At 41.1% G+C, this 12,583-nt stretch overlaps 2 protein-coding genes across 7 annotated transcripts in view; one reads left to right on the top strand and one right to left on the bottom strand.

The window, feature by feature from the left end:
- The window catches only part of LOC117230350 (heterogeneous nuclear ribonucleoprotein K), a 93,094-nt gene extending 80,570 nt beyond the window's left edge, over positions 1-12,524 (top strand). For all 6 annotated transcript variants that reach the window (XM_033487721.1, XM_033487717.1, XM_033487718.1 and 3 more), the window contains 5 exons: positions 6,853-6,981; positions 7,190-7,613; positions 8,103-8,257; positions 8,349-8,518; positions 10,170-12,524. In XM_033487721.1, the coding sequence (XP_033343612.1) occupies positions 6,853-6,981; positions 7,190-7,613; positions 8,103-8,257; positions 8,349-8,518; positions 10,170-10,197 (906 nt within the window). In that variant the 3' untranslated portion in view covers positions 10,198-12,524. The remainder of the gene's footprint in view (positions 1-6,852; positions 6,982-7,189; positions 7,614-8,102; positions 8,258-8,348; positions 8,519-10,169) is intronic.
- Positions 2,487-4,680, bottom strand: LOC117230357 (cytochrome b5-like). The gene is made up of 3 exons (XM_033487738.1): positions 4,580-4,680; positions 3,323-3,643; positions 2,487-2,797 (listed from the first exon to the last, which is right to left on the bottom strand). The coding sequence occupies exons 2-3, from the start codon at positions 3,603-3,605 to the stop codon at positions 2,661-2,663; spliced, it is 420 nt and encodes a 139-aa protein (XP_033343629.1). The 5' UTR covers positions 3,606-3,643; positions 4,580-4,680; the 3' UTR covers positions 2,487-2,660.
- Positions 12,525-12,583: the final 59 nt, after the last annotated feature.

Raw genomic sequence — 12,583 nt, 5'->3', positions numbered from 1 at the left:
CTTTGCTCGGGTATTATGTACTTTGCTAATCGATAGACGTGTCAGGATCGATCCATCGTGCACGTCATTGGACGAAGCAAAAAGTTCGTTTTATAATTATAAGATGTGTCGTTACGTATTAATGAAAAGGTATCGCAAATATATATGCGTATTAAAAATAATATGTTAAAAGATGGAAACGTTATCTTCCTATTTGTATATCGATTTTACCGTTTCATTTCGTCGATAGTTATAGCAACTCTATCCGTCCTACGAATTTTAAGTATGGGAAGTATGCACACATCGTGACGTAATATTTGAGGATATTCGTAAAATAACTTAACGAGTGTACCGAACGCGCCATTAAATCCTCTATGAAAATTTCGCTAGTAAATACGGCGTTTCGAAAAAAACAAAGGAGGATCCGAGAATCACGGCCGATTGCGAGATCGTAAGTTACGAGAGTTTACAAACGAAGCAACTGATAAAATTAGTATTCATAACGACAGCCGATTTAATAATCGTCTCGACCAATGTTAAGTCGTCTTTAAAACACGTGACGATATTGATGTTTCATTATTGTGTAAACTGCGGACATGTACTCTTTCCGCTTTGTACTCAATGGAAATATAAGTCGTTACATACTTTTTCCGTGTGAAAAAAAGATAATGATGTGACGTTATGCGGTGTTTTTATGAGAAGGCTACTTCGCAACGAAAGCAGAACGACCTTTTATGATATTCGTGGTAAGTCTGCACGAGGCTAATAAACTCTTGAGAATGGAGTAAGAAAAGGGTAGGACAGGTTCCTGGTTTACTTTCCATTCATTGGTCGAGTAACATCTTCCGTTTTATTTTTCAAAACAGCAGCTACTGAACGTTGTTGATCGAATGTCATTTCGCGTATGTATGGCCGTGCTAATAGATTATATAATAACGCGTACGTTATACGCTCCACGTCATAAAAATAAAGCAGTAATAATAATAACATGAATCGATAATCGACCAGTTCCGTGAAGACATGGGATCAGCCTAAATTCGAACTCACCTTGTGTATTGATCGCATTATAACATGTAGACCGACTTTAGTCGCATGCAACTGCACTCAGCTGGAACTGCACTCAGCGCGATCTGTACGCGCTGACCATGTAATGCAACTGCATCCATTGTGATTATCGTGCGTCTATATTAATAAAACATCACGCATATACTTAAATTATTCTGAAAGCGTTTCGACTCTAGGCTTATCCTCGCTGCGCTGCGAGAATCGTTGCACGAATATCATACGAAACGTCCGATTCCGATAGTTTCCCGACGCGACGTTCGATCTGTTGGATTTTTATCGAAAAATTGCAATTTACGTTTAGGAGAAAAATGTATTATTCGAACGAACTGTACGGAGCCATATATCCGTGTAAAAGATTGATCCAGGTTGGGAAGGGATTGAAATCACGTTGCTCCAATTAATTAAACGAACGCATTGAACGTAGTGAATTCTGTAAATTCTCTATATAATTACGTTTGCAAACGAAATAGGAGCGGATGGTAACAAGAACCGCGTGGTAACTAGTAATTTTCCAAATATTCCGTCCGTTTGTTTCCACTTTAAAACTCGCTTGTTTAAGCGATAGTTTCCGCTCAATCTCTTTTACAATTATGTGCTTGTTACGAGTATGCAACGAAGTTTTAAACAAATAGATTGCTTCTTTTTTTTTTTTTTTACATGTGTGTATCGTATGTTTCATAAAGTTTTATAACATCGAAACTGGAATGTTGGAGAAACGCGCGAACGAAACGGATTCTCGGGCTAAAATGCCGGCTGCAGTCGGTTGAAAACTGCCAGTCACGATGACTAGGAGGCTCTCGTGCCCGACGTGGTTGCTCGATTGTTTGGCGAATCACGCTGCATCAACGAAATTTCTATGCCATGCAGGGATTATGTAGCTATCTCGAGATAATTTCTACGGTGAATATTGACTTCAACGTTGTGTCAATTTTCTACGCGTTTTGCAACTATGCTCCGCGCGTTTAACCGGTCGATATAATAGCGAGATATACAAACGACGCTGTTTACTGGGATGGTTCGCGTGAATGGTTATCGCGATACTAGTCTGCGGATGTGATATAAAAAAATAGCTTGTTTTATTGATCGCGTGTCTGGATACGGGAGTACATCTTGTTCGACTGAATTTCCGTGTCACGAATTTTAATTTAAACTCGCGGCCGACGTGCCAGAATATCGAGGAAAAGATTGAATCTAGCTTGGCCAGACGTTGGAGAACATAATTTCATTGGGCATGTATTTTTAAATATTGAAAAATAGACTGCGATCGGAATTAAATGAAAACGTCTCGACGTACCGTGTTTGAAAAACGAAACGACCAAGATACGACGCGCTTAGTTCGCGTTGTGTTTCGAAACTCGAACGAATTGATTCGAACCAGGTTCGGCAAGTTTCTTAACGGCTAGATAAGATATTTACAAGAAAAATTCACTTTCTCCTATCGTTTCTTTGATATGAATAAATACATTTATTCTATATTAATTATACATTATCGTGCCAGGTTTCTGTGTCATTGGGAAACAGAAGAGAAGAGAAAGAACGAACAGAAATCCCCACTCGTAAAAACGAATAATCGTTTTATTCGTCGAGTTCGCGCATTTATGCTGACTTTATTTCCTTTACGAGTACCAGAAGTAATAAAATATAGATGCATAGACGACAACAGCAACTGCGATCATCACCGGTAGCCACGGTGACCGTTCGTGCTTCGGTGGCTCGTATTCCCAGGTGTCGTCGTCTATTGTGTCTTGCGCGCCTGGCGAACAGAGATTAATTTTATAGCTATATAAAATCACATGCTTTTTACATTTTTCAAATTTTTTAAAATGTTTTTAACTTTTTAACTCGACCGTGTAGAATAACGAGATAGATACATAATTTGCGATTGAAATTAAGATGCGGAAATACGAGGTTCGTACATTAGTCGCAGTTCTATTGCTTATCAGTTTTCCAATATTATATATGTCTTGTAGATAGTGGATAACGCATTGCTGGAAGGATGACCGGTATAGAAAATTTGATTGGTTATTTCACTCAACACAACCATGAAGATAAGCACCGAATATTAACCGAATGTGTCACGTATACAAACAAAACAACGGAGCAACGCGTAACAGTGCTGTCAGGATTAGTCATTTTTTTCCAGCAACAGTTTCATACGTAAAAAATACTGCACGAATGAGTAAAAAGAACATTCTTTTTTTACCTTCCATGACCTTTTTCTTTGTTGTTCTTTATATGACGTAAAAATTGAAAGTATTATGACAAATAGATAACGTACCCCCGGAAGATGTGCCTGGGGAAGATGTCGCGTCTCCGGAAAGGCTACCGACCACCGTTCCAATTTTATAGTTCTCGCGAAGTTGTATAGCTTCGGTGGTGTGTCCAATGTCGTCGAAACATATCGTCGCGTCTTGTCCACCTAAATTCAACAAGACTTCCTCCCCGCCTGGATGCTCGCTTAAAAATTTTGTAATATCGTACACGCCGTCTTGATACACGATCCATAGATCCTTAGCCGTGTTGTGTTTCGCTACCTCTTGCGCCGAGTAGACCTTTGACATTTTTCTGTTTAATTTTACTCACCGGAAATTCTTGATATCTGAAGAATAAAAAACAAATCGGAGGTATTACTTTATTTTTTTTTTAAATCCTATCTACATAAAGATAAAGATCAGGCGAAAGTAAAAATAATATTGGCATTGATGTTTTGCCTATCTGTTTACGATACGTAGACTTATTTTACCGATATCCTTGACGGAATTTGTAAACTTTGATCGGCTAGTCGAGTCGAGATTTCACGAGTGTCAGCCTTACGAAATCTATCGTCTTCTCGATCTTTGTAAAATCGTATTGCGGTACCGTTGGTGTCTGAACCGGAAGGCTGCAGTTCCAGTATCAAACTATGTGTCTTCGGTAACGGCTAAAGTTCGTACCTCGTATTGATTCCCGAGTCATTGGAGATTTCACATTGTTTTCTTTTCTTATTTTTCGTTTAAAAGATGTCTTGCACGAAGTAATCCTTCCGCTGGGAGCAAAAGAAATGGCACTGCGCGAGACATCAATCGTCTACGACTAAAGTCAATGACCACGCGAACATTCCTCTTTTTTCTTCGAGAAAGCCGGTTTCTCGGTCATCTTTCACGTGCACGTTCGTATTTGACGCGACTTCCTATTCTCGTGTTTCATGATATTCACGGTACCCTATAGCGGATACATTTTTTGGAGAAAGACGAATATTTCGCGCGACATTCGAAGATCGTCCGATTACGCTCGTTTAAACATTCATGAGCTTAGTCGTCAATATTTTGTTTTTTACTTTGGTTGTGTGAAAGGATCCGGTAACGCCGTGTCATCGTGACTATCTAGTCGATCTAGGTCTCAAGTGTTTTCAAAGTCTTACAAAGTAGAAAATTTATATGCTATCTGAATGATTGCCGCGAAAACCTTCGACGAAAAAAAAAAAAAAAAAAAAGAGAAAAAAGCGAAAGTATCAGAACTTAAATACTACTTTGCATTCAGAATAATCGAGGCTTACCTGCATAAAATTTGTCGACAGACGTTATTAACGAGTTTCTCGAGCTCCACCGATGATAATATTTTCGAAACAGTCGTCGTCGTAGCTAGAAACCAACTGAATTGGCACAATTTTTTTTCCTTACGGTGTCGAAGTTCGAGACTCTATAAACGCATAATGATCCGATGAAAATTCATGCGTCATTTGCGCAGTCATTTACACAGAATAGAACTGCGTTATCGATCGATAAATTCTTCATGTGACTATCGAAATCATGTCCGTTTCGTTTTAATACCGATGCCCACGGGCGTCGGTTTATTTCTCCGGGGAGTCGTGAAATAGTAAATATAAATTTGCACCATAGAGAGAACCGCGTAACAAAAGCAAATCGCTCCAAGAGCACAATAGACTCTGTCGGTCGCTCTCTATATTACGATTTTCCGAGTAATGGAATGTTTTCGCTCATACGGTGCTATATGTTTCTTGCATTGCAGTATCCGGCCATTTAATTAGTGTAATCCTTTGTTAATTTGTCTCTGTCGTTAGACAGAAAGGTGCATAAATCGTGCCTGTATATCCAAATCAGCGTCCTTACACCGTTATCGATTTTTTCGTTATTTTTGTTATACGCCTCATTTGCACATGCAAATTTTGCACGTTTTACTCTACGAGTTACCTTGGCTTGAATTCCCAGAATCTAGATTCTACCAACGCTCGATTTTGTTCATCGTTGATATTTCTGACAGCAGAACGTCGAGCTCGTACGATTTCTGTTCGTCGATCGATCGTTCGATCGTGAAATTATCTGCGTTTATTCTTTCAATAAAGCTCGTCAAGTTATTCGAATCTATCGAATTGCGGAAGCATCGTGGTATGCCGTCACACGGTGAGAATCAACGTGTAAAGTTTAAAGTGCAAGCGTTAGTTGGCAAACCGGAAGTATTTAATATCTCGAAAGAAACAAGGTGGAATCGAGAGGCAAAGGGTCGAGAGTGTTCAGACAGATTCTGTCTCCGGTAAAAGCGATCCGGTTCTACGTGACCGGATGTCTGCGTTCGGAAACGGATGGATGGATGCAAGGGAAGCGGACGACGCCATTCGCTTTGATCTGTGTAATTAAACGGTGCAATTTCCACACAATGTCGAATATCCATTGCCGGGAACGTGTCTGCTGATTGGATTGCCTCGCGCCGATCTTTTCGTCCTCGCGGGAATGCCGAGCAATTTTCAAGGAGGAACAGCAAATTTTGGCAATTGTAATTAGTAGATATATTCGAGATCGAACGACTGGAAAGTGTCAAGCTTTCCACTTCGTTAGATTCGAGTGGAGAGGGCAGACGTTGAAGACCATCAAGGTAGATGAGCACGAACGACAGGGGTGCAATTATCTTTACATCTGCCAGTTCGTTCCTAATCACCGGTTCTCCTTTCATTACGATCCTCCCTGATTATCACGGCGAATAATCGCGTTAATTTCATCAAAGCTGTCTCACGCGATTCGACTTTGTTTCAAACCCATCGCAAACGATATCCGCGTTGTATTCCCGAGCGGATCAAGCAAAGAAAACGCAAAGAGACGAAACCTTCTGCGAATGTTGTACTCTGACAAACTGAGGTTTGTCACGATTCGTGTGATCAGAAGTCGATCGCTAATTTTAATTACCGCTGTGTTGCACGATATTTCTTTATTTCTTTCTTGCAACACCTCCCCCATTTTCCTAAGAGAAATCAGAGATCTTGGCACGATAATTACGTTAAAGCGATTCTAGTAGAGAGAGAGAGAGAGAGAAAATGAAAACGCCTCTGTTGGAGAAAAAGGAGAGGGATAGATTAAAGGTGACCAAATGGCTACGTTTACCGCTTTTAACCCGACCCTGTCTCTGAAAGTACAATCTCGAGAAACAAGGGGTCGACTGTTAACCAACTCGAAGCACGCGATCCGACCATTGGCGCCTCAGAATCGCACGACGTGACGTCGAGTTATCGAGCGAAGAAACGCGACAACCGTGATCGGTCGCGATTAAAGTTTCACTTTCTTTGCCCGTTGCTCCCCCGCAAAACTCTACGATTTTCTTCTTTGTTTCAAAGAAGCGATTTTATTATCGTTATTATTTGTTATGATCTTTACCTTTCAGCTTACATCGCATTTACTTTACGTACATTGCAAACTCTTTTCTTCCTAATCACTGTATGCATTCAAACGTGTCATTTTGCAAACGAACTCGCATCGTTAAAACGCATATGTACATTATATATCTACCTTTTTCTAACCGTATGCATTTTCTGTATTACAGAAGACCGGAGCGAGGATCAAGATCTATTCGCACTGCTGTCCTCACAGTACCGACCGGCTGATCAGCATTTGTGGCAAACCGAATACCTGCATCGAGTGTATTCGCGAGCTAATCGCCACCATTAAAACCGTAAGTATCGTCGCTTATTTCGTTGCTGATTGATTAGCAAGAAGCAAAATTAGAAACGCGAAACAATTCTTCTCGCTTTCGTTACGATCCTTCTTCAATTCTTCTGCAAATCCAAGAACCTTGAAACCCTTCACACGTCGAATCGAACAACTACCACAACGTCCATCGATAGAAGCGATCCTTTTAACATTTTATTCGATTATTTCAGTCTCCGCTGAAAGGCGTGAACAATCCTTACGATCCGCACAACTTCGACGACTACTATGCGGACGACTACGGTGGTTATGGAACGGGCGATGGTGGCCAAGGGAAAGGAGGCGGTTTCGGCGGTCCTGGAGGCCGCGGCGGCGGCGGTGGCGGCAGCGGTGGCGGTGGCGGTGGGATGCCACCGCGTCGCGACAGCCGTGCTGGTGGGCCAGGCGACATGAATCGCGGCTTTCCGCCACCACCAAGAGGTGGACCACGCGGTGGAGGCAGCGGAGGCGGTGGAATGTCCGGCGGGCCACCGGATCGTGGCTACGGAGGTAATTCTCGCGGAGGAGGCGGTGGTGGTGGCGGATACGAAGGTGGGCGAGGTGGCTACGGAGGCAATAGGGGTGGCCCGCCACCATACGCTAGTGGAAATTACAATGGTAAGAGAAGTTGCATCGTAGGATGAACGCTAAATGTTGCGAATTGTCTTTCTAGAGAGTTTGATAAAGAGGGAAGTTTGTACTTTGTGGTTTGACTGCACCGCACGTTGCTGGGGGTCACCGGTGGCCGACGTTCCTGATGGTTATCGCTAATCGGCATTATTACGATAAGCGAAGTGTCGTAACGCGCAATATCGATACCTTTCAATCTATTTCTGCGCCACAAGGACGAAACATAAAACTCGCGTGACGGTCAGCGCATTAAGTTGCATTTGGCCGACATTGTTGTACGGAATGGCCTGAAATTGCGTTACAAATGGCCACTGGTAAAGAACCGTTCGTAATTTTCACCGCGGTTAAATTTAATCCGCTCGTGAATCTTCGGCTAGAAGTTTGGAACAAATGGGGTGAATGGCGGAGTGTCAAGCGGCACCGTTTGCTCCGGCTTAGAGGATATCTATCATCGTACGATCGTTGTGTTTCACACAGGTGATGGATGGGGTATGCAAGGAGGCGCGCCAAACGGTTTGGGTGGCGGCGCTAACTCGGGAATGAGCGGCCCACCCATGGGTGGCAACAATCAAGGAAATCAGGGCAACATGGGTGGAAACAAGACCACCACTCAAGTCACCATTCCTAAGGACGTAAGTAGAATTAAAAAGAATAGAATTGCACATTGATGGCCCGTTAAATTGATGGATGACGGGTAATTTTCAATATTCTTTCTGTTAATAGCTCGCTGGGGCCATTATCGGCAAGGGAGGCGCCAGAATTCGAAAAGTCAGATCGGATAGCGGTGCTGGAATTACTATAGACGAACCGTTATCTGGCAGTAACGATCGCATTATCACTATAACCGGATTACCCAGTCAGATACAAATGGCTCAGTACCTGCTTCAGCAGAGGTAATTATCTTTATTGTCTTCTTTTTTTATTTTAAACCTATACCTTTGCTCTATTTGCGTACATCTATTATGTAACTCTTCAAGCATCTTAACATGTATCTTGACGTCGATTAACAATTAATTAACATTTCCTGTACGTTGCGTGGTGCATTATAGTGCGTCTATGATTCAGCATAATCGAACCATTGTTTGTAACGAGTTTCCATTAATTCTACGTATTTGTTTCTTGGCGAAGTATGTAATAATCCGCTTGTAAAGTAACTTTCGAACGAATCTGCGGCGCAAAAACGCGCGCGTTCCAAGCCTTCGCAAAATGGGTAGGGAGCTTCTGTATAAACACGCCTCTATTTCGCCGCAATGGATAGCTTATAATGCGCAAACACGCGTTCCATATCTATCATGAGTATCGATTTCGCCACCTTTCCACAGTGAAACGCGATTCTCTTTTGCTAACCCCTTAACGCGTCACTTCGCTCCAAATAAAAAGTACTGTCAAAGATTGTAAATCTTGCGTTGGAGTGGGGAAAAAAATATATAAATAACGTTTATATTTCTTTAATATAAAAAAAATTGAAAAAGCTCGTTAAGGGGTACGAAGAAAATTTGTTCGGTCATGTTCATAAATCGCGATCGAAACTCCTGCCAGATATTGCGCAACTACACGCAAAGTGGTTTCGAAACGATAACAAGCCTCTTCACGTGTTCACGTTGCGACTACGCATTAACATACTTGGCTTATCACCGCGAAGCGATCGTGCGTCCAGGAGCCACTTTCCGACGAGCAAACGCCACCGAAACGGAAGAAACTAAATTCGCTTCTAATCGCATCGTATCACTTCGTCCCGCACGAGGAACTAACCAAACGTCCCGACTAACCAAAACGAGGAGAAAACGTGAGAAAACTGAGCAAAACTGGGAAAAAGTAATCGTCGCGTAGGTGAAGGAAATCGAAGGTGGACAGTGACACGGAGAATTGGAGAACACGTCTGCCTACTGCTACTACTACCACTTAAAGCTCAACGAGTTAAAGAAAGGGGAAATCGAGCGCTGTTGCATGGAAGACTAGTGATTTTGTTGTTCTACTTTCGATATAACAAAGAATCACTAATCATCCTACAAAGGCGCTCGCGATCGTCGGCTTCTCTTCCCGAGAATCTCCTGCTTTTCTGGAACTAACATCAAATCCCGCTGCGGCCTCCGTCGTGCGCGCCGACGAATTCTCGCGTTATCGTAATCTAATCGTAACATTTTTTCCTAAGCTTGTCACGTGTAGACATTACAAAAAGTGTGTTTCATCTTTAAATAAACTTAACGACGAAATATCGAATCTAACTATGACGAAAATAAGATGAGCGAGGTTGAATGTATCGTTTGATGAATGGTAAATAAAAATAGATGTGTTTGATCGTCCTTTTTTCTTTCGGTACGAAAAGTGAAAGATACTGTGGAATAGATAATAAGGAGAGATAACCCGAAAACTTTACGGTCATTCAGTAACTAAAATAAGGAGAATGATACATATATGTGCATATCATCGACTAACCATTTTAAATTAGTTACATCGTATGTATGAGAAACATTAATTCAATCGAACGTACGAATATTAGCTACCTGTTTCTAACGAGATGTTTCTGGTGATCTTTTGTTTCAGCGTGCACGAGAATGCAGACCATTATTAGAACATGGTGTAAAAGGAAGCATTCGGGGGGAGCCAAAGATGCGTTTATAATTTTTTTAGGGATACTTCTTCGCGTGAAAAGTGAAGATTATAATTACAGAACGAGAACTCTTGAAGCCTTTTTTTCATCGAAAGAAAAAAAAAAAAAAAAAGAAACAAAATAATATCACATATTATTGGCGTTTCTCCTTGTGCATTTGTGAGGAAAGAAAGAGCGAGAACCCAGAAAGAAGAGAAAAGAGAAAATAAAATCAGGAAAAAAAAAGAAAAGGAGAAAATAAAATCAGAAAAAAATGTTCTCAATAAATACTAATCGATCAAAGCAAAATGCAAGGAGAGACAGTCTATTTTGTGGACTTTTCCATTTGATTATACGGATTTACGAGTGAGAAACGCTCATATGCCTACTTTCACGAGTTTAGAATCTTGGAATTGGCGTTTGAGGAACAGCCTCCTCGTGCAAAAAAAGGCCAAAGAACAGCACTGTTTCAACGCCTGAGATCATTCTCGATCTTACGCATTTTTTCTCTCTCTTTTTTTTTTTAGTTATTTTTTTCCAATCATTTTATATCGTGTGTTTTTTTTCCACGACTCTGGACAAGCTTTGATACGATCATTTTTTCTTCTTTTATTTCCCCACTCGTTTTATTTTCTTTTTTATTTTAATACCCGCAGAAGTCACTATCGAAGCGCACATGTTCTCCGGACCCTTTGTTCTTCGCTGTTTTACTACAGAAACCTCGTATAAACTTCGAGAAACCTCGAAAGAAATTTTTCTTGCTTCTTTCTGATTTTTCTTTGAAAAAAATATCACGAATTTTGCAAGACGAATCGTGGTTTCTGACAGCGAAAGATCAAAGATTTTACAAGTTAAAATTCAAATCGTACATTCAGAAAATGTATCGGTATGATCGAAGGAAGGGAGAGGTTGCCGAGCGAATTAAATGGAAAAAAAGAAAAAGGACAACGGTGAGAGAACCGAAGTCGATAATACGCGGATACTTTTTGTATATAAATACACCATAAAAAGAAAAAAAGAGAAATTAAAAATAAGAGAAAAGAAGTCGTTAACGATAACATGTCCCTTTCCTCAATCGTCACACGGCCATCTGTCTACTGCTGCATTACGATTATACTTAATTATTATTAACTATCGTAAGATCGTAAAATCGTAAGATTAAGCAGAGTAATTTTGCATCAATTTCACAGATCGAGCGCGTAACGAATGTTCGTGATCTTTTCCCTGCGGTATAACTGTTAAGCGTGTAAGAATTCTAATAATAGAGAGTGATAAGCTAAACTATTAGAGATGCAACTCCATTGGGAAATATCGCTATATAATACGAGATGTTGAATCAAAAGAAAACTTGCAACGAAGTCCGACGATGCTGCGTCTTAGAAAGTAATAGATAACGCGTTTAAACGGAAACAAGAGGCAACTTGGAGAACGTTAAACTATAAGAATGACGAATACATTATAATATGTATATTATATCACATATACGTCACTCTTGGCGACGTATAAGATCGCTTTGTATCTTACGATCGTCGGTGAAAAGACGAAGAGCAAACGGAGCGAGGAAGAAGTTTTATTACGTGTATGTGGATCCAATGTTTAAATGAAAAGGTTTGATAGACATCGAATGTCAGGTTCGTACTTCCAAAAGGGAACACCATGATGATCTCTCCGTATAGCGCGCCCGATGCACAGTCTTGCAGAAAACAAAGTAACGAAATTTCCTTGTAAATTACCACGAACTCCAATGTCAACCCTTTTTACACTTCGTCGAACCCTACGATTTCATCTTGTTTCCTCTGAGACTTTTATACGTTGTATCAGCGACCGGACACACGGATGTTCTCTTTTAGGGGTTGCAACTTGAACAAGCATGCGAATTTTAAAGACAGATTTATTGCAAATGAAAAGGAAGTGATAGAAAAAAAAAAAAAAAAGAGAGAAGAACAGGAAGTCGAAAAGCCGCCCTCAAGTTGGAACTAACTCGTCCTCTTTCCCTTCCTCGAAGAGACACTCTCAGCACCTTTACCCTCTCTCTCCTTCATTCCCTGATAGTATACTTAGCCACGTGACGAAAGTGAAATAGAAGAAAGAAAACGGAATCACGACCCCGAGAAAGGGTTTCGATGACGCTACGAAGGGCATTTTTTTTAACGCATCTCGATCAAACGACCGACCCCGGTCGCCACGGAGCCGCCCTTTTCTCTTACGACTAAGAAGAAATACCGATACCCCCACACCCCCTTTCTGACGGTTCACTCCCATAACGTCGTGTTTATCCGAAAGATCAAAAAGAAAATAAGAAAGAAAACCTCTTACGTCCGCGTGATCTCGAACAGAGAAGCGCGTGCATTTTCGTTCGACTCACGAT

This window comes from Bombus vosnesenskii, unplaced genomic scaffold, assembly GCF_011952255.1.
Source record: "Bombus vosnesenskii isolate JDL3184/JDL3185 unplaced genomic scaffold, Bvos_JDL3184-5_v1.1 scf7180000013266, whole genome shotgun sequence".
In the NCBI taxonomy this organism is placed as follows: domain Eukaryota; kingdom Metazoa; phylum Arthropoda; class Insecta; order Hymenoptera; family Apidae; genus Bombus; species Bombus vosnesenskii.
This window is presented reverse-complemented; position numbering and strand designations above follow the sequence as displayed.